The sequence below is a fragment of the Alosa alosa genome, chromosome 18 (genome assembly GCF_017589495.1).
Source record: "Alosa alosa isolate M-15738 ecotype Scorff River chromosome 18, AALO_Geno_1.1, whole genome shotgun sequence".
NCBI classification, from domain to species: domain Eukaryota; kingdom Metazoa; phylum Chordata; class Actinopteri; order Clupeiformes; family Clupeidae; genus Alosa; species Alosa alosa.
Window position 1 is genome coordinate 18,773,130 of NC_063206.1, and position 21,110 is coordinate 18,794,239.

At 40.5% G+C, this 21,110-nt stretch overlaps 3 protein-coding genes and 1 long non-coding RNA gene across 4 annotated transcripts in view; 2 read left to right on the forward strand and 2 right to left on the reverse strand.

Moving 5' to 3' along the window:
• The first annotated feature begins 395 nt into the window (after positions 1-395).
• Positions 396-5,532, forward strand: LOC125311385. The gene is made up of 4 exons (XR_007196471.1): positions 396-471; positions 645-698; positions 3,631-3,696; positions 4,137-5,532. It is a non-coding gene; the product is annotated as an uncharacterized LOC125311385 (long non-coding RNA).
• On the reverse strand, positions 4,819-7,905 carry LOC125311384 (androgen-dependent TFPI-regulating protein). The gene is made up of 6 exons (XM_048269372.1): positions 7,634-7,905; positions 7,200-7,316; positions 6,715-6,816; positions 6,313-6,428; positions 5,692-5,843; positions 4,819-5,561 (listed from the first exon to the last, which is right to left on the reverse strand). The coding sequence occupies exons 1-6, from the start codon at positions 7,784-7,786 to the stop codon at positions 5,530-5,532; spliced, it is 672 nt and encodes a 223-aa protein (XP_048125329.1). The 5' UTR covers positions 7,787-7,905; the 3' UTR covers positions 4,819-5,529.
• LOC125311382 (IQ motif and ankyrin repeat domain-containing protein 1-like) overlaps positions 6,337-21,110 on the forward strand; it is a 32,924-nt gene continuing 18,150 nt past the window's right edge. The window contains exon 1 of the mRNA XM_048269369.1: positions 6,337-6,423. Coding sequence (XP_048125326.1) covers positions 6,378-6,423 — 46 coding nt within the window. The 5' untranslated portion in view covers positions 6,337-6,377. The remainder of the gene's footprint in view (positions 6,424-21,110) is intronic.
• LOC125311381 (protein FAM83H-like) lies at positions 8,598-20,977 on the reverse strand. Its single transcript, XM_048269367.1, has 7 exons — positions 20,734-20,977; positions 19,717-20,171; positions 18,619-18,783; positions 17,940-18,064; positions 13,602-15,543; positions 10,060-13,392; positions 8,598-9,793 (listed from the first exon to the last, which is right to left on the reverse strand). The coding sequence occupies exons 2-7, from the start codon at positions 20,161-20,163 to the stop codon at positions 9,785-9,787; spliced, it is 6,021 nt and encodes a 2,006-aa protein (XP_048125324.1). The 5' UTR covers positions 20,164-20,171; positions 20,734-20,977; the 3' UTR covers positions 8,598-9,784.

Sequence of the window (21,110 nt, forward strand, 5' to 3'; positions counted from 1 at the left end):
TCATGCATAGCCTACGCCTTCATGTAAATGTAAATCATGTTTTCAGGTCTTGTATGTGTGTGTGTCTGTGTAATTGTGTGTGTGTGTGTGTGTGTGTGTGTGTTGTGTGTGATTTGTTGTGTGATTTTTTTATATGATGTCATACAGATTGTTTATCAGGCCTTCTTACAACAGGGTGTTTCTTGATCAGACTCTCTCCCACGTCAGACAGTATGATCAGCCCTTCGTCACACTTTATTTTAAAATGAATTTTAGGCCTGGCTGGAAATTTCCGTGCAAGTCTGTGCGTAAGATAATGTGTAAGAGTAGCCTACTGTAGCTTACCTCACAATCCTGTCAAACTGGTACATCTGGTTCTCAGGTATGTAAACGTGCCTGAGTTGTCCCTGGCCCTCACAAGACACACAGTCTCACACAGGACTGCACTCAAGTGGACTTGAAAAAGAAACACTGATGCTGTACATATTGGGGGTATGTCAATCAGGATTATTGTGCTAATGTATGTAGACCATGATTGTATAGTTTGTATAGGTTCTGTGTGAAAGAGATCGTATGTGAAGGTTAAGTACATTTGTAGCTGTTAATGATGAAGTGAAGTTCTCAAACCAGGTCTGAGGTCCATACTTACTCTGTCATTCTTACAGACTGTCATTGGAATCATCTGCATCATAGTATGCATTTCCAAAGGACTGAAAGAGGTGAGATTATATCTGCTTCTGTCACTGTTGTCTAGTAGTGTCACTGTCATTGACAGAACTGTTTTACGCTATAATCTTTAGTTGGGTGAAAACAGGCTGTCGTGCAAATACTTGAGTCAATTATTATTTTCACATCGTAGACCTTCTTGTTTGAAAACAATGTTGTCTTCATCTTGCTGTACACCACCCCAGCATAACATTTGAAGTATTTGAAAGTATCTTGACGCAAGCTGCTCTTACAGCAAGCACATTGCAAACAAACTGCTCAATCCCTGTTGGAGTGGTTACTGTTCATTACTGTATAAAGAAGACCTTAGCCTTTGTCATCATAAGCAAGTAAATAGGTTTTAGGTAAACGTGTAGTTGCATGAGTTTCGTAGTTGGCTTGTACATTAAGCATTTTTCTCTGATTTCTTTTGCACCAGGGGTAGAGCTTTAGATACACCAATGATACAGTCTGTCTTATTACATTACATTTAGCAGACACTTCTTGACCAAAGTGACTAATGTCAGCTATATTACAAGGGATCACATTGTCCCCGGAGCAACTTGGGGTTAAGTGCCTTGCTCAAGGGCACAACGGTGGAAGCCGGGAATTGAACCGACAACTTTCAGGCTAGCCCAGCTCCTTAACCACTACACTACCACCGCCCCTTATGTATCAGTGAGAGACCAGACATAGTTCCTTGTTAAAGGAAAATTCCGGTATTTAGCACTTTGAGTCCCTTTTCTGGTTTGTTTTGGATGAACTAGAGTGGTGGACACCTAAATTTTGATGATTGGCCCTGTCTCGACTTTTCTGACTCGTTTTGAATCGCCTTTGACTACTCAGAGTGGCTGCCAACAGGCATGCTCAAACGTGTTGAAGTCAAGTCAAGTCAAGTCAAGTTTATTTATATAGCACATTTCATACACAGAGGTCATTCAATGTGCTTTACATAAACAGAACCAAACGATAATAACAAATAAAAGCATAGAAGGGCAATATAGTCAAAGAATAGTTAAAAGGTAAAGATCATAATAAAAAGAAAACATAAAACACAAGGTAAAATCATTTAAAAATAAAGAATAATTAGTAAGCAAAAAAACAAAGGCAAAAGTAGTAAAAAAGTAATAAAAGACAAAGTAGAATAATTATCGAGGCAGATTCAGAATTTGTAACTCGCACAGTTAGCAGAAAGCCGCCTGAGAACAGTTTGGTCTTAAGTCTAGATTTAAAACTGGCTACAGTTGGGGCCTTTTTAATGTCATCCGAAAAGTTGGTTCCACAGCTGAGCAGCATAGCAGCTAAAAGCTGCTTCACCATGTTTAGTTCTAACTGTAGGTTTTACTAGCAGGTTTTTCACCTGGGACCTGAGAGGACGAGAAGGTGTGTACTGCTGAAGCATGTCTGACAAGTATTTAGGTCCTGCTCCATTTACTGATTTATAAACAAGCAATAGTGCTTTAAAGTCAATTCTGTGACTTACTGGAAGCCAGTGCAAGGACTTAAGAATTGGAGTAATGTGGTCAGTTCTTTTAGTTTTTGTTAGAGTCCTAGCTGCTGCATTTTGTATCACCTGAAGCTGTTTAATAGTCTTTTTAGGAAGGCCTGTGAACAGTCCATTGCAGTAATCAACCCTGCTGGAGATAAATGCATGAATGAGTTTTTCTAAGTCATGTTTTGACATCAGCCCTCTGAGTTTGACAATATTTTTGAGGTGGTAAAAGCTGATTTAGTTATCGCTTTCATGTGGCTGTTGAAATTTAGATCACTGTCAATTAATACACCAAGGTTTTTAACAGTATCCTTTGCCTTCAACCCTTTTGTGTCAAGGAGAGTGGCAACCCTAAGTCTTTCCTCATTTTTACCAAATATAATTACTTCAGTTTTTTCTTTGTTCAGCTGAAGAAAATTTTGAGACATCCAGGTGTTGATTTGTTCTATACACTGACACATAGATTCAAGAGGACCATAGTTGTTTGGTGATAGAGCTAAGTAAATTTGTGTGTCATCTGCATAGCTATGATATGAAATCAAATTATTTTGAATGATTTGTCCAAGTGGGAGCATATAGAGGTTGAATAATAGTGGCCCCAAGATCGACCCCTGGGGAACACCACAGGTCAAGGACGTTGGTGTTGAGGTACAGTTTCCGATGGCAACAAAGAAGCTCCTTTCTTGTAGATATGATTTTAGCCAGCTGATAACTATGCCTGTAAATCCAACCCAGTGTTCTAGTCTGTGTAGTAAAATATTGTGATCAACAGTGTCAACAGTGTTGAAACATGATACCGAGTGTGAACGTATGTCTCATAGCCCATCTCGGCTTGTCCCCTGCACTCCAAAATCTGGTGCTAGTTAGCTGATGCTACCAACAGCTTTTTCAATGGTGGTGCTTCGGCATCGGGCTAGCCATGCAAATAAATCACTGTTTTACACCATTTACGAGGCTCAATGTATCTCCACACTTCATTGGTAGACTTCCGAGGGCCCTGACATTTAAAACGAGACATTGAGAACTTTGAAAAAGCACTACGCTACTTGTTTTGGAACGTCAACGAACACCACTAACCACTCGGTGAGTTGCACAGTTTTGAAAACGAACGTTAAGGATTGTTTTAGGACATGTTTGAGCATGCCTGTTGGCAGCCACTCTGAGTAGTCAAAGGCGATTCAAAACGAGTCAGAAAAGTCGAGACCAATCGTCAAAATTTCAGTGTCCACCACTCTAGTTCATCCAAAACAAACCAGAAAAGGGACTCAAAGTGCCAAATACCGGAATTTTCCTTTAAGCCTCTAATCAGTGGTCTTTTGTACAATGCACAGAAACTTGACATGTTCAATCATGTGCGGATGTGATGTGTTGTGCCATATGACAACTGACATGAATACAGTTGAGTTGGCCTCACCATGCTGTCTAGAATGCTAAAAGTGGCTCTTTTATTGCAGAAGGATAGTAAGCAAGGAAATGGCTGTCAACCTCCTCCACAAAAACAAGTGGCCAATAAAAAAAAGGTAAAAGAGTTGTAATTACAATATATACAAATGTTTTAATGAACATCTGAAGCACTCATTAGGGTTATAAAAGCCTTTAATCTCACATGGCTATTCTTTTAAAACATGCTTATGCGTATCCACATTACTTCCTTCATCAGAGCATGACCATTTTTACATGATGTACACCAGAGGAACACCCAGCCTTATACCCTTATGCCCTTAACTCCTTGCAAATTGTTTGTGGCTGAACATGTATTGTTGTGTTTATACTACTACTACCACTTACATTATTATATACATTATACATTATTATTATATGCTACTACTACCACATAATAATAATAATAATTTTTAATTAGAAAACACATTTAATGTTTTCAGTTTTTACATGGATAATTGAGAAATTTACTGAAGTAATGTACTTTTATTTATTCTTTCTTCAAAATAATTTCTTTTAGAATCTGACTGAACAGGACCTTTTACTTCTGGCCAGGATCCTGACCATTGGACTGGTAGACGCAGACCCTACCACCTTGCAGCACCTAAGGGAATACAGAGACCTTAGAGGAAGCACCACGTGATGCAGTGATCACTGATACGCCTGTGCTCGTGTCAAAGACCAGACACTCCACTGAGACTCTTATTGTCTTTGTGACACTATGGGAGTAAGTTAGTGTATTTGGGACTGTTTTGACTAAAGGGAACCATGACCTTTAAGAGGATTAGTTCTGAACTCGACATTCATCACCTTTTGGTACAAAGCCATCAAGGGTTTTGTTTTCCTGCTTGCCAGTATCAACAGGTAGTGAGAATGAAACCGCTGCCAGTATACTACAGCACAAATATGAGAGTTTTTTTTTATGTCTGACACACAAGTGAAAATGATATTCCAAAAAAAAAACTGATATTCTATAAAAATTCCAGGAAAAATGTACTGCGTGTTTGGTCATCTGAGCATTAGTAGTTCTGTGTTGCAATACTGAGTGAGGATCACCTTCACTAAGGGAAATTTCCAGTTGAACATTCTTTGGGCCTTAACTCAGAGAGTGTACAGAGCACATGAGGAAATGTTTGCCCAACACAGAGGTTCTGTGAAGCATGACAATTTGTATGAGAAAGAATGTGACGAGAGCGTGAGAATTTTCTATGAAAGTTTTTACTTTTTTAATTATTGTTGTGGATTATCAATGGATATTGAACATCTTTTATTCTGCCAAATGTGAGACATAATCTAGTAAAATTGCAACGTTTCCCTTGCTTATTTACAGAGGACAGGTTAAGAACAATTATTTTGAAAGTGCAGTATGTAAGATTTATGGTGATCTAGTACCAGAAATGGAATATGATATTCATAGCTATATTTTCAATAGTGACAATAGTGTTATCACCTGTAACTACGAATGTTTGTGGTTTTTGTTAGCTTAGAACGAGCCCTTTGTATTTATTAGTGAGAGGATCCACTTCCGCAGAGTCCACCCTGTTTTGCTGCCATGTGCGACCACTCTATCAAACCAAAACATGGTCTTGCACATTTTATGCACCTGATGAGCACTCTATAGCTTTTGCTATATGCTTGGAAAGGGAAAAGTATTCCATTAGTTCTGTATTACATGCCACTAAATTCTACATACTGCACCTTTAACATATGGACTCAATACTTTCTTATTTATACATACTTTTTTATACTGAGTGTACTCTTGATTCCTTTGATACCATCTGGGCTCCTTATGCATTTATCTCGTCTTGGAACAGAATCTGAAATAATGTATTTAAGAGACTGACATGAAGAGCTTCTGTTGAGGGGTGTCAGCACATGGCAACGTGTCAATAAATATCCCAGAAATCCTGTGTCTATGCTCTCCTCTTGACCTTCTGTGTTTTCCCTGAAAAAGTTCCAACAGAGAGAGAAAAGAGGGGAGAGAACCAGATCCCAACATGTTACTTCAATAAAGAACATCATTGTGGACATGCCCAGATTTGCCTAGATCTGTAACATGATCACCATTCACCTACCCCAGATGCTGCTGTTTAGTGTTTGTCCTAGCAAATAAAGCAGAGTCACCACAGTCATGTTGAAAAAGAAGAAGCCTATCAGTCCAGCAGGACTGAGCAAAGAGAGAAGGGGGTACACCCAGATACCCACACTCAGGTACACCCAAATCACCCTAGAGAAAGGCACAGGCAGTTAGGCAGTGACAAGTACACAACAGTTCAAGAAAAAAAAAGAGTAGGCCTGTGACTGTTTTCCTACGGTTTCATACTGAAAACTGATCTAGTTGTTATGGACCCTTTCAAGAGTGTTCCATTATCAGCATCATAGTTGGCCCCACAAGACTTCCTTTTTAACATTCCATATGTTATCTTAATGCAGAGGAAGTAGATTGGGGCCCAAATAGAACGTTCAAGCATTGTTTTTGTTTAACTTTTTGAAAGGGTCTATACTTTAGATGGGTGCATCAGACGCTAGACATGTAACCTTCCTATATCTTACTCATTTTGATTTCTTGCTGAATATTTACTTTCTTTTTTTAAGCATTAGTGCAAAATACCATTTTAATTTAAAACATGGCAGCAGTTCTGAGTTCTACTGCGTTGTGCTTTTATTTTGTCATGTAACTATTTGACACCACCTACCAACTTAAGTAGGCAAGCCCTACAACACCTAATGCCGTCATGCCTGTTTTGGTCTTTGGATAGGCATGAGGCTGAAGCAAAATCTCTCCAAAGAGGATCGGGAACACAAAGGTATGCTGTAAAATAACAGGTTAAACATGTTACCAAAAACAAGTAGGTTGGATACCGTACTGTATTGTACTGTACAATTATAAACAAACAGATTTTGAGATAGATCAGTGCCTAATAATGTTTTCATGGTTTCAAGGAGGACAAAATAACATGGGGTAAAAAGCTAATTCATATTAAATGGTATTCATTTTAATGCATGCTACCATTGCACAGGTAGGTACAAAATGAAATTAATGAGATAAGATGAATACAAGTGAAATGTTATAGGAAGACTTAAACATGAGTACAGACCATTGCATGGTTTATCCAGGGAGGAAAGAAATTGTCCAGAGATGCAGGATAAACAAGCTGCCTGTCGTAGGCAAATATTGACCAAAACAACACCACCACAAACTAAACAAACAGGGAGCATATACAATATTTAGAATAAACACAGAAATATAATACAATCTGATGAATGGCACTCACTGAACTGAACCGGTGAACTGGCACACAGACTTCATCCAGCTTTGCGCCGAATAATTCTCAAATATCATCAGTAGGGGGCGAGATAACACTCAAATTGCAGAGCCGTATACAGACATCTCTCTACGACAGACTGTGATAAGGATGATCATCCCACATATCATTACTATTGTATAGGGCCCTGATCCTGAGATCATATACATCCCAAAAATAACTGTATTAAGTCCCTGATGAAGCAAAACTAATAGAGCCCACTCTCAAAAAGCTGTTTAGTATTGTGGTTTGAGGCACAATTCAAAGCTGGTACTCACCATGCCCACTGGGAATGTATAGACTGAGAAGAGCAGGTCCCTGGCCATACGCAAGCCTTTGCCCGAGGACTGGAGGTCATTCAGTGCAGCCAGGCCAAAAAACACCATCTGGAGAATCTGACATGCAAGCAGTGCCTCTCACTCAGTATGACTTTCATTGTACTGGGTGGTGTCACCCACATCTAAGTCTTACGTAACATGATGATTATGTGGATAAATATGCCTGTCACACCTAAATAATATGTTTAGCCACCAGAAAAACAAACAAAAAAAACACGAATGCACAAACACACACAAAGTATTCTCCAAATATGTATCCCTCTAAAAGGTTAATTGCTTCTGGTATCAGTTACCATGATTCAGAAATCCTTTCATAACTTTTCTTTTCTGATGTTCTCATACCAGGCTTAAGAGTGCCACAGAAGTTCTCCTACCAGGTTTAAAAATGTCAGGTATTTCCAGGGCCCACCATAGACAAATATCCCAGGTGGAAGGTCTTCATCTCCCTTGGCATAAAGTGACTGTATGACAAATGCATACCAGCTGAAAGCAGCAAGGTGGTAGATCTTCTGCACTCTACCACCCATGTTTGATTGTCCAACTGCTTCTCCCCTCCTGGTTCTATATAACCTCTTATCTGACTTGTGGTCCTAGCAGCAGGCTAACCCTGTCTGTTTCTCAAACTAAATGTAGCTCTGGACACAACTGAGCCTTTTTAGAGGGAACATACCATAGGAAATCCTTTTATTTGAAGATTAGCATGATGTAGTGAACAGTAATTATGAGACTGGTCAGAGAGCTCGCATGGTGCCTCATACAAAGGCCTCTTTGTGAAGTTTGTGATGTAAGCTGCTGTTTTGTCTTTCGCAACCAGTCAGCTTTTGAATGACGTCCAGAAAAAATGTTAAAACTAGTAATGAGGACAAATACTCTGTGCAACTGGCAAAATTTGAAATACTAAGCTACTAAATAAAACTGAGAACAAATCTATGAACCCCCACTGGAAAATAGTCATAGCATTACTGACCTAACTGAAATTTACTACTAATTCGCTTAGAGGACTTTGACAGTTAAACAAGCAGTGTGTAGCATGCCTAAAGCACAAGCAGTGTGTAGCATGCCTAAAGCACAAGACCTCCTCCTCTTTCCCCCCTCTCCTTTTACAGATTGCTGTACCATCGTCTTAACATTTTCTTCACATGCAAAAATGCAGGGACATGTAACGGAGTGCAGACTAACAGCCATGAAATAACATTGTCATAAAATTACACAGAATGTGACACATTAGCTTTTTTTTTATGGAATATGGTATCCTTCCCAACCTCTTAACATATACACATGGAATGACATAAATATTTATTTAAATCAATATAGTAAATAGTCATCAACACCAAAGGATGTGGTGTAAAGTGTTTAATTCTTCTTGGAATTGATACAGAAATAGAAAAAATATAGAGTAAAGTGACAGTAATAACAAAGTAAAGTGACAGTGGTAACGCTTATGTACAGAGTAGCTCCCATGACATGATCTGTGCACGTAACTGCGATTATTTCTAGGAGCCTACACCGAGCGCGTAACTGCAACATTTTGTTCACGCCGCGTAAAAACTCTGAAAGTATGCGCTTCACCTAACGCTTCATACGCACGGTGTAGCCCCCCTGTTAGTCACAAAAAAAAAACACCTAAATAAAATAACAGTATAAATAGTACTAAAGGTTTATATGGGTTTTTGAGAAGCGTTATACTTTACAAATTTAATTCTATTTAATTCTGCTATACACATGTGTGTTTTGTTCATTAAAGACACTGTAAGCGATTCCAATATAACACTTTTGTATCTCCTCACGATCTACTGTTCATTCTGTGGGTACACTGTAAAGAAATCAACAAATATCAACAAAAATGAGATCATCCAGAATTGCTTATAGGATCTTTAAATTCACTTCAATTTACAACTTTAGTCTCACATTAAGACTAAGACCAGCTGACAATGGAGACAGGTACTGATTTTTGCATCAGTGACATAATTCCCTCATAGATCAACATTAGGACCAGCCAAAGGGGATACATTCATTGCCTTTCTTTACAAACAAAGATAGAGGATAATTGGGGGTATTAGGGTTTAGAAAGCAATATCCTGAATCCCTAATTACATGTTATTGCTTTTGTATTTCTGGTATTCATCAGATGCTACTGTGCTCAGGACCTTTCCTTTATTATTAATTTGCCTGTCAGAGTCAGGCAAAACAGTACAAACATCCTTTACAGAATTCGTTAAAAAATCTAACACTGCAGTTTCAGTTCTACAACACAAAACAGGTCTCCAGACACCAGTTCTCAATTCAGCCAAATTCTGACATAGTTCTAAGGTCTTTGAGAGATGCAACCAAATGATTCCCATCCCGAGACGACACTAAGTCCTCTGTATATGACATACACCAATCCTTCCACATATGTTCAATCCTCATGACACTACAGGAGCATTACCATACTGATCCACTGTCCAAGCTAACAGGCTCCATGGCACCTGGGTCCAAGGACTGAATTGTCCTATGCATCCCTTCTTCCTCATGTTCCTTCAAAACTAGAGTGCCTGTGTCAGAGCAAACAATTATCAATTTACAAACACTTATATCTTTGACACTTTTTGAAAATATTGATTTTTGTTTATGAAAAAAAAAGTTGATTTATGTTTATGAAAACATCAACTTGGTAGATGCCACTGGTTAACTTAACACATTGGGCTTAGATAATGATCAAACTGCAATATACTGTATAAGTGTTGTATATTGCTTTAGAGATATTACATTGTAATTTCACTAGTAACAAAAGATGATGTTATTATTTTACACTACTCACCTCAAAGCGACTATAGACTCTTCTTTCCTTTCTCTTGCTCTCCATAGCAGTTATTAACCTATCACGTTCCTTTTCGCTCAGGTGAGTGTTCCAGGATTGCAATTTGCTGGTTACATTTTGGTTGCTTTTATCTTTAGGTGCCTTCACTTCATCTTCTTTAGCGTCATCTGTGGCTGGAAGGTTCTGCTTGGCTGCTCGGCTTTGGCTATTGGCGGATATCTGCTCCAGAAGAACTTTTGTGTCATCTCTGAGGTTACTGCAAGACAGTACATTGGCAGTCGATGACTGGTAACGACTGGGATGACCTTTGGTTGGTTCTGCAGAGGGAGACTTTTGTTCTTTTGAGTCCTCTGCACTTAGTGAGGCGACAGCATCTTTGGTGTCTTGAGATATGGTGGTGCCAAGCTCATCAGTAGGGGACACCTCAGACAGATTGACCGCATCTGCTGAGGGATGATCGCCAACCACCACTTTTTCTTCTATTTTAAGCAGCCTCTCAGTAACAGCATCATAAGTGCTCGAGGTTGTGTTGGAAGATTCTTCTGTAGGCAATGCTGGTTCTACTATAGTAAGTTCTGAATTAGAACTATCTCCTAAGATGCTCACGACTGGATATGAGGTGTTCTCCTCTGCATGAGGAGGATCAGTAGATTTGGGTGTTTCTAGGCCTGGACTTGCTGTTAAATCAGATACTGTTGCTGTAGGTTTGGCAAGGGGGTCTGTGGTTGCCATCAGCGAAAAGTTACTGTCAGTTTGGCCAGGATCTGAAAGTGGACTTGACTCCAATGTTTTGACATCACTGGGTGAAGTTAAGTTTGTTGAGGGAACTTCAGCCATTGGACTGTTTAAAGGGGAAGACACAAGATGTGAATTTGAATGAGATTTTGTGGGACTATCCACTGTGCTAACTGTTGGACTCATTGGTACTGACTTTAGGGATGGGCTGTCCACAGAAGGCAACTGAGAACTGGACTCTGTTAGGAGTACTGCTTCTTTTGGGCTGATAGAGATTACCTTGGGTGATGAGCAATCCTCAGTGTGGGTTATACTTGGAATAGGACTTCCTACTACAGGAATTGTTTTTGTTGGCGAATCATGTGAAGATGAAGTTCCTTCTGACAGAGCTGGGCTTGTCTCTGATATTTTGGTCTCAGGGGATGATCTGTTTTGTGTTGGAACAACATTTGTCATTGGATTAGTGTGTGTTGTGGTGGAAACTGGACATAAACTAGAGTCAGTTGTAGTGCAACTATCGACAGTACTAGTGGCTGGACTTGCTGATGCATCAATGACTGAAAGGCCTTCCTCAGTTTTAACAGACACTAAAGCAGAACTTTTCTCCGTTATTTTGATATCAGAGTGTGATTTTGGCTCTGATGCAGGAACCATTTTTGGTGGAGTAGATTTTAGTGGGGGCGAAATCTGGGATTGGCTATTTTGTTTTTTTAGTTTTGATTTGTTTTGTTTTTGTTTTGTTTTTGATGATCCACAAGTGCTCAAAGTTGGGCTTGCTTGAGTTGTCCCAGGTATGCTATCCCCAGCTTGTGGCGATTTGGACTCTGCTGGGGAAACCACAGCTGTTGAACAGGATTTGGTTGGAGAAGAAACTGAAGCCAGACTGCAGTCAGTTTTTGTAAGAGGATCAACAGTGCTAATGTCTGGAGTTGTTAATGGTGTCTGGGAGGGTGGCCTATCCTCAGTTTTGTCTGGAGCATAACTTTCTTTCACAGGTGTGTGGAGATGTGAATCCCCTTTTGGAGACTGTGTAGGGGAGGAGACTGGAGATAAGTGGTGCTCTGTTGAATCATGTTCAGTTACTGACCTAGATTTGGCTGGAGATGATGACAATTTTGTTTTTTGTTTTGTTTTTAAATCATGACTTGCCAAACTGCATTTCTCTAATTCCGATCTGGTGTCTGTATAAGAGACTCTTTGAGGTGAGCTAGTTTTGATGGAAGAAGATGGAGATGGAGGCAAAATGTTTTCTGCAGTAGGAGATACAACAGTTAATTTAGACTCCTTTTGATTCACTGGGAATATTTCAGTTGGGGTCGGAGTACAAGGTGAGCTAGGAGCTGTTGCAAAGCATTCTGTCCCTGAACCCATTTCTATTGAGCAGACAGAGGAAGTGTCTGAGTCTACTGTTTTGTTATTTGGGTTTAAACAAATCTCTTCTTGAGTGTCCTCAACTTTTGAAATGGATTTGACTGGGTGTGAGGTAGAGCTGTGTGTAGTCTTACCAGCATTTATTGGAAAACTAACTGAACTAGAGTCTACTGGAACCTGCTTAGTAGATACATCTGAGTCTGAGATTTGCTTTTTTGATGCCTGGTCTTCACAATACATTGTTACGTCTTTGGGAATATCTTCTAAGGCTGAACTTGAATCAGCAGAACTAGTTGAGGGGGTGCATGGGAGTTTTGCAGCTGCTTTAACATGCAACTTCATCCGTTCCATTTTCTCACTGTCTGTGGCAGTTTGGGCAAACTCAGATCCGGAGGGGTTACATTGCCCAGAGTTGTCTGTCAAATTCTTTATTTCATGGCTGTCTGGAGCACTTTGAGGTTTAAGTGTTTTAGTATCGTCATCTAGCACTTGTGGTGCCACAGTTTCAGCAAGTAATGGCTTTGAGAGTGGGTCTGTGGTGGTCTGTTCTGGTACTGAGACGTTTCCTTTAGTTGCAGAGGTGTCCTCAGTCTCGTCAGGCTTTTGAGAATTATGTCCTGTGGCGCTCTCAGCAGACATTGCAGCCATCTGACCACCTTTGCGTTTAGCAGCCAATTCTCTGAAGAATTGCAATCTGCTATCTGGGTTAGACAAGTCCAACATGGCTGTGGTTCTCTGCAATACTTTAGACTGAAATTCAACTGGGTTAGGTTTGTCTCCCATTGTAAACGAGGCCTGTCTTTTAAACAAGGTTTCAGATGTTCTGTCACTCTTTCCTTGTGAATCCTGGGATAGGTCTGATAATCTGTCATCTGTTTTAATTTGCCCGCTAGGATCATTCTCCCACTGAGACCGGTGCTGCTCTAAGGGTGAGTTGAAGAGAAGTGAGTTCCTTAACTTGGAAGCCCTTTGAAGACTGGGTTTCGGTCGCTTCTGGACAAGCCCTTCCTTTGTTTCACCAGATTCTATTGTTCCCACACTCGCAACCTCTGCAGCTTTTTCAGATGCGGTCGTTCTCGGGGAATCTGTGGTTTCAACTGATGTTGTTTTCCCTGACGCTGACTCTCCAGAAATGACAGGCAGAACAGGTTTGCCACTTATAATGGCTAAAGGCATGACAGAGAGCTCTCTTTTGCCAGATTCATTTGATGAATCAAGTGACTTTTTCTGTAAAAGAAGAGAGGATTTATAATAGGGAACAGGATAAGCAAGAATTATTTATGAACTAGAAATAATGGAAACTGTATCAACATGTTTGTTTCATTATTGAAAGATGCACAGTGGTACATGTGAAGGTGTTTGATAGTGATTCAATGCAAAGGATTACAATAATTTTGAAAAGGTGTTTGATAGTAATGTAATGCAAAACATATTACCTTGAGGTTTGAATCAGGAGGTATTTTCATGGCATTTGGAGATTCTGACTGCTGTGCTGAACTGGACGAGCTAGGCTGATGAGATGGCACACACTTAGCTGCAGCAGGCTCTTGTAACCTCTTCTGTTCAATCTTCTCAGCATCTGTGGCCATTTGTGGCAGTGTGCCATGAGTCTGGCCTGGTGGGACATCTTCGGTGGGACTCAAACTTTCTACTAACTTTGTATCTGAATCTGACACATGTACTGTTATAATGGGAACCTTGTCTTTGGTTTCTTTGGAGGATTGAGATTCCATTTTTGCAGGCTTATCTGTCATGTGTGAAACCTCTACATTTTGCTTCTGCTCTGCAACACTGTGGCCTCCCTCAGAGGCAATACTCAATATTTTATCTGACTCTTGGTCAGATGGTTTCTGCTTTGCTTTGCGTTGGGCAGCTAACTGTTTGAAAAACTGCAGCCTAGTGTCAGGGTCATTCATATCCATAATGAATGATGATGTTCGCTGCAGATCACTAGAGGGGAGCTCAACTGGCTTTGGTTCCTCTCCCATAGCTATAGTGGATTGTTTTTTCAAAGGGTTCTTCTCTAAACCTTTCTCTACAACCTTAGCACTTTCCTCTTTTTGCTCTGTTGATTTTGCCTTTTCCAAAAGAGACCTATGCTGATCCACGTTTGAACTGAAGAGCAAAGAGTTTCTCAGTCTCGATGTCCTTTGAAGAGTTGGGTTTGGTCTCCTACGGAATGGTTCATCCTTTGTTCCATCCATTTCCGCTAGTAGCTTGTCTTCCCCATCATCAACCTTTTCACTCTCTGTGGTGCATGATGATTCCAAACGATTTTTCATACTTTCCTGCTGAAAAGATTTCTTGCAGCGTGAAGAAAGGACAGCTGACGGCATCTTAGGCAATTCTCTATTGCCTACTCTAGGGGCTAATGGGTCCAGATCACACAGCCGTTCTTGTGAAGAGAAAGGGGAATTGTCTCCTATGTCTGACCATTGAGGTGGCAGTGTGTCCTCTGAAGCGGTGTCATCATAAGCACTAAGATATGAATGGATTCTCCAGTCTCGCATGCCCTTCTTCGCAGCGGCATCTCGGGGTTTGCGTTCAGGAGCAGGCTCTATGGCGAATCCTTTCTGTTCATGAGGGCTAAGTTGTGTAGGAGAGGTCTGACAGGCATATGGCTGACCCAAACACTGTCTCCTTCGGCCTGACATACTGTAAGGACCCTCTGGCACCACAAAGTTCTCAAATCCTTGCTCCGCCTCCCCCGTGGGATTAGACTGTAAAAACTTAAGCACGTGGTCATAGCTGTCCACTTGATCCATTGAGGGTTGGCCTCCTGGCTCTGAATACTGGTCTGAGTGTTGATATCCCTGGGGCCTAAATTTGTCAGAGGGGTCATAAACGGGCTCTCGGCCGGTCCTCTCGTAGTGATACTGGTCCCTGTGTGAATGGGTGCTCTGCGTCTCCATAGCATCCATGTTCTGTTTGTTCTTGTGCATCAGGTACTGCTGATAGTAGCCACCAGGGGTCCCTTCCCCATAGCTCGACCTTCTAAACATGTTACTGTCAAAAGCACCAGGCCTGTCCATCCGGTATTGCTGAGAGGGGTGCATGTTAGCCTGAGGTTGTAACAACATTTGGGCAGATTCCCCCCTCCTTAGAGGAAACATTTTAGGATCCATATCCATGCAGCCTTCATACGGGTGTCCAGCCATTTCTGCATTGTACATGCCCTGTTTCCTGGGATACACCTTGTGTGTTTTTTGCAGCTCTGGCATAGAACTATATTTCTGTATGGGGACAACAGCACTCTCAACTACAAGTGGCTCAGACTGTGCATATAAAATGCGGAATTCTTCATCAAATGTGACCACAAGCTGGCCCAGGAATAGATGGGCTAAACAACGGTGGAGTTTCTCAAATGACCACATAAAGCTGAAACAAAGGAAAATGTATCAATGAAATGTTCCATTAATCAAAAATATCATTATAATAGTACAACTACTTTCAGAAAACCTGCATTCTGGGGCATCTTTCAGTAACTGGAATGTGTACTTTTGCATAACTGTCAAGTCAATAACTGGAATGTGTTTGTGTTGTCTGTATGCTGCTGAGACCTTGAATTTACCCTGGGGATCAATAAAGTATCTATCTATCTATCTATCTATCTATCTATCTATCTATCTATCTATCTATCTATCTAAGTCAACAATCAGCCCTAAGCACTATGAAAGGCAAGCCTGTAGCTGGAGGAGCATGTGAACAAAGACAAGGACATTTATGTATCAGATGGGGATTTGAGCAACATTGTTTTTTCTTATTTATTTGTTGTATTTTTTTGTCTCCACAAATGTTTTAACTGCTCTTTCACTGCATATTCTATTTAGAAATTATGTTCTGCTCTGATTTCCAGTGCAAAATGCAGCATTTGGAAATGGATATTTTGAGTGTATTTTACAGTGTTGGAAAAAAAAATCAGTGTAGATGTCTGGTCTTGTGTGTTGTGTTTGGTCAGTATATTAATGTTCTCTAAATCCTCTAATCCTACTTTAACAATATTTCTGAAAACAAAATTAAGCATACACATCAGGGGAGTGGCTACCGACGGTGCATCCGGTGCGGTGCAAACGGGGCCCCACTCAAGATATGGGCCCCCTCCCGTCAGTACTCGGGGTCATCGCGCAATATTGTAAATTAGCTGCGATCACGTCAGCAGTACTCGGATATCAATATTTTTTTCCTCACACTACAGTATATTCTTTTGAATAGGATTGACAGCTATTTATACCACTCAGATGCCCTATAACTATTAGTCATGGTGACCTTATTTTTTGCATTGTGTTTATGTTCAGATGTTACAACATAGGCTACAATATGAGTTAGAAATAAAAAAAATACATGCAACTTATTAAATTTCTTTATTTATTGTCCACTTTTACAAAGGAACAAGGCCTGCTGGGAATGGGGAAAATGTGTTTATCCCAATGATCTTACTTCTTGTCATTTCTGATTACATTATGTTGTAAGGCTACTTCTGGATGTGTTGTAGCTTAGTTATAATAATCACCAATGCAATCAGCAATTAGTAAGCATAAAAGTGGCACACAGAAGAGAAAAGAAAAACGATAACAGGAGGAGACTAAATCCAAATGAATGAAACTGAATAGTTTTTTTTTTTTAAACACCTCAAATGTTGCTGCTGGCGTTGATGCTAGCAATGCTGACGTTAAGTCCTCCCTAAGGAGTAGGCTAGCATGGGACAAGAACAATTGAGTGGATTGGCTATACTCTCCATAGAGAACAGCAGAGCCAGGCAGTTGGGGTTCAAAGATAGGCCTATATCATCAATGACTTTGCTGAACAGAAGGCCCGTAGAGTGAACTTCTAATGGGTGAGTTACAGGCTGCTTTTTTATGGAGTAGGCATATGTGAGGTGCACTTTCTGTGACCTTTTTGTGGAAGGCTATCTGATCGCTGCGCCACACTGTTAGGCTAAATTAAGCAATTGTGTGGTTATTGTGTATAGGCGCCACCGCATATGAGTTGCTGGGTTTCCTTGATGGCTATTTAATTGTTCTATGGCTATATGTTATCCGCGTTTTGGTTTCGGAAGTTGGGAGAATTCTGTTTAACAGGTGGTAGCGATTGATTAGTCAGGTAGCCACTGTCCATGGCTCTTTCTGATCATTTTGGTGAATCACCACCACACACGTGCAATTTTGTGTGTGTGTGTTTGTGTCGCGGGGGGTGGGGTTGGTGTTGGGGGTCGGGGGGGGGGTGGGGTTCACATGAAAATGCTTGCACCGGGGCCCAGCATAGCTACGCTACGCCACTGCACTATATCCTAAAAAAAATATATATATATATATCTTTTTGGAAAATATCTGAGGGACTGCTACTTGGATGTGGTGTTGTACTATGGTGGTGCTGATTGTACGTAGTGTTTTGAAACAACGGGCCCTGTTTTCAAAATTGTGCTTAGCTTAAGCAATTGAAAAAAATGATTTCATCCTAACCTAATTCCAATGACAAATGAGAAAAAAAAATAGTATTTGTTCTTAGAGGATGAAAATGCAAATACAAAATTAACTTATTAGAGAATACAACTTTCCATGGCAAATATCCAGTCATTTACAAACTCTGTGCACTGGTGTTACCAAACCAGTTTAAATGTCACATTGCTTGCAGCAAAATCCTCAGACAAAAGATAATCCCATCAGATAATGTCTGACATACTTTCCCACAGTGACCTGTCCTGGCAGCTTGCCTATTTATTTATTTTAAACAAATAGAAAACAAATCACATTTAAAATGTGACAGAGAGCACTTACCTATAGTTACCACCTAAAACAGCCCTGCTGTCAATTAACAAGAAACGGTTCATCATCTGTCCTTTGAAAGATTTCCCTGTACGGCAGTAGTAGTTCTGTCCAGCCACAGTTCTAACACGCATACACTGCAAAAAAATAAATATATATATATACATATTTATCATTGTGGAGAACCAAATGCTAACAATATAAGTCACAGCTTTGTCAGTGCCATTACTCATCCACTAATACTCGTCCAATACAGTCATGTGATCTTTCAGAAACAGAAGTCTGACGAGAAATACTCCTTCCTGACATTTTTCAGCACTGTTTTTTGCACTGTAGGTGGCAGCAATGCACCCTAGACATAGCCTGAATGCCAGCCGAGCTGAAAATACAACTGTGTTAGACAGAGGACAGATGAAGGTTGCTAGTGAGTAAAATATTAGCTTCCAGTATGGTACGATGTCTTTGTAAATTATGTTTAATTAACAACAAACGTAACAACAACGCTGTTGCTAGAAGGTAGACATTTAGATTTCGCCATTGCATTTGTTATTGACAGTGAAAAACAACCAGAAAACAATGTTAAGGGAATTGAGGAGAAGGAGGATGGTTTGGGTGTTCTTCCTACAGGATTTACCCCCTGAATCGGTTGAAACACTAGTGTAGTCTAGTCTAGTCTAGTCTCATCACTCACTTTGATTTGATCCAGATTAACCCTGCAGTTGGCCACCATGGTTGTAAAGTAATGGGCATTTTGCTGATCAAGCAAAATGTAAACAGCCACATTGCGCTTAGTTGCCTCCAAGAGATCCGCAAAGATATCAACATCTGTGAAAATGTCCATAGCCACAGCAATAACCTGCAAAAAAGACCCCCCCCCATACACACACACACACACACACACACACACACACACACACACACACACACACACACACATACACACAGACAGCCATCATTCAGAATTAGAGATCATGATATTGAATAAATAAGTTCACAATGATTTTGCATTACCACATGCAGAATTATAATTAGAATTAGAGGGAGTTAAGAATCAAAAAACCATGTAATTGCATGCCAAATAGTAATTCTCTCTTAGCTGTAAGCTACCTTCAAATCTAATAAACGTAAAAGATGATAAATCAGTCAATTATTAAATTATTCATTGTAAAAAGATCAATGGCAAAAGCCTACTGCCAGTTAAAGCCTACTGGATAAAACCACACACACATGAGAAATTAACTCTAATGTTGTCAGCAATTATAGGCTACATAAAAAAAAAAGATCAGTATAATTATGTTCACTGAAAATTGAACTCATGACACAGACTACTACTGTATGTCATAGTGTGCTTATGAACCAGTGAAACAACTGGAACACTAAATAACCACCAAAGATTCTAGAGCGGAGCTCTGTTCTAGAATCTTTGATAAGCACTATACCAGAGAGGGTTCAAGCGGAGCTAGTAATCAAGGATCTTTGACTATACATCTGTAAGGCTGTACAATCTGTAATGTTCCAAAACAAAAGCAATGCTGAATTCATGTGTAAACACAAACAGACCAGATTACAGCAGGTTTCTGGGTTAGTAGGCCTACTAAGATCAAAGGGAGACTATTGAAACTGAGAGCCTAAAATGGTTGATTCTGAGTTTCTAACATCTACCTCACTAACAAGCAATAATAACAACTCTATTACTCTTGAAAGATGATATGGGTAATCTTTACGAAATATGAGGACCAACAAGAGACAAACTGATGAGAGGGTGTAAATATAAAAAGGAGGAACCCACAAGCTGGGCGTCTTTGATGAGCCTGCGAGCCTGGGTCTTGATGCTGGGCATGGCGGGGTCTGGTGGGTTCACAAATGTGATGATCTCTGTTGGCCCCACAAAGTGGAGCTGCTCGGGCCAGCCCAGGTCCAGGCTGGGAGCATCCAAATCCGAATGTGTAGGCCAGTACGTATCAGAGGACCCTTCTGCCTCCTCGTTACCCTGACACACAGCACCAGGTTTATCCACGTGACGAGGGCACTGTACAGTATTTTGAATGTGCTCAATTTCGGACCCGGAGAGAAAATCCACAACATTCGCTGACTTTAAGAACTCATAGTAGCCTTCCAGGTCATGTTCCACAAGGGAATCAATAGCCAGACGGTATTCCTCACGATAATGAGGGAGCAGATAGTTTGGGTCCAGGGGGTTATCCCCAGCAGATGAGCACTGGGACCTGCGAGCCATGATCCCACCTGGGCAAAATTAGAACAAGAGAATAAGGTTTTTGTGCAACAGGCCTAAAATGACTGGACTATACTGAGATGACAGTTGTTGGTAGGCCTACATTAAACTAATGTTTAATTTAAACTGAAAGAGCAAGCATTATCTCGAACACAAAAACAGTAATGGCTAGTTTTGAACTTAAATGTGGCTGAACTACGCAGGAAAAAATCAATGTCTGTTGCTTTCGTAAACTACTTCGCTCTTCCCATAGGACATGCGACAGGTTCCCTACGCCCTGTATCATTCGCAGAAATAGCTGCATGTCTCGGGGCAAAACGGTTCTGTCGGATGGAATTTGCCAAGCATTTCCATTCCCAAATCCATGTTAGCCTACAGGGTGTGGCGACGTCAACACTTGCAAAAGTATGAAAATTCAGATAAGTAGCCTAGGCCTATTTTTCAACACTGTTTGAAATAATGCGTTCTTCGTTTCTTGTGGCAACAACACTGCTCACAAAGATTCTAAGCACTGAAGTCATTTAACAAATCATCAGAAGTTAAGGAAAAAGTTAGAGCCATTGAGAGACTTACCAGCAGTTGAGATGTCTGTATTTCTCTCGTACCTCACTAGGTAGCCTACTGTAGGCTAGGCTATGCTTAGTTTCTGTGTGCTGACAACATGGTAGGCCTACCCTATACCAGGCTGGGATTATACACGAACAAAGTTTTGTCAATGCCAAGCAAAACCAGTTTCTAGTCAAGTATGCTAAAGTTACTTCGCCGGCCGTGAATGAGGAGTAGCCTAACATGAAAAAAGCTACAGCGCTGTCTTCTACGTTGCCCCGCCCCGTCCTGCAAACCAATAATACTGTATCCAATCACGGAAACAACCAGTTCTTGTCTGTTCATTGATCTGACCTACCTCCATGGATCTGACAGAGAAGCACTCACCTCAAATAAACAATGTA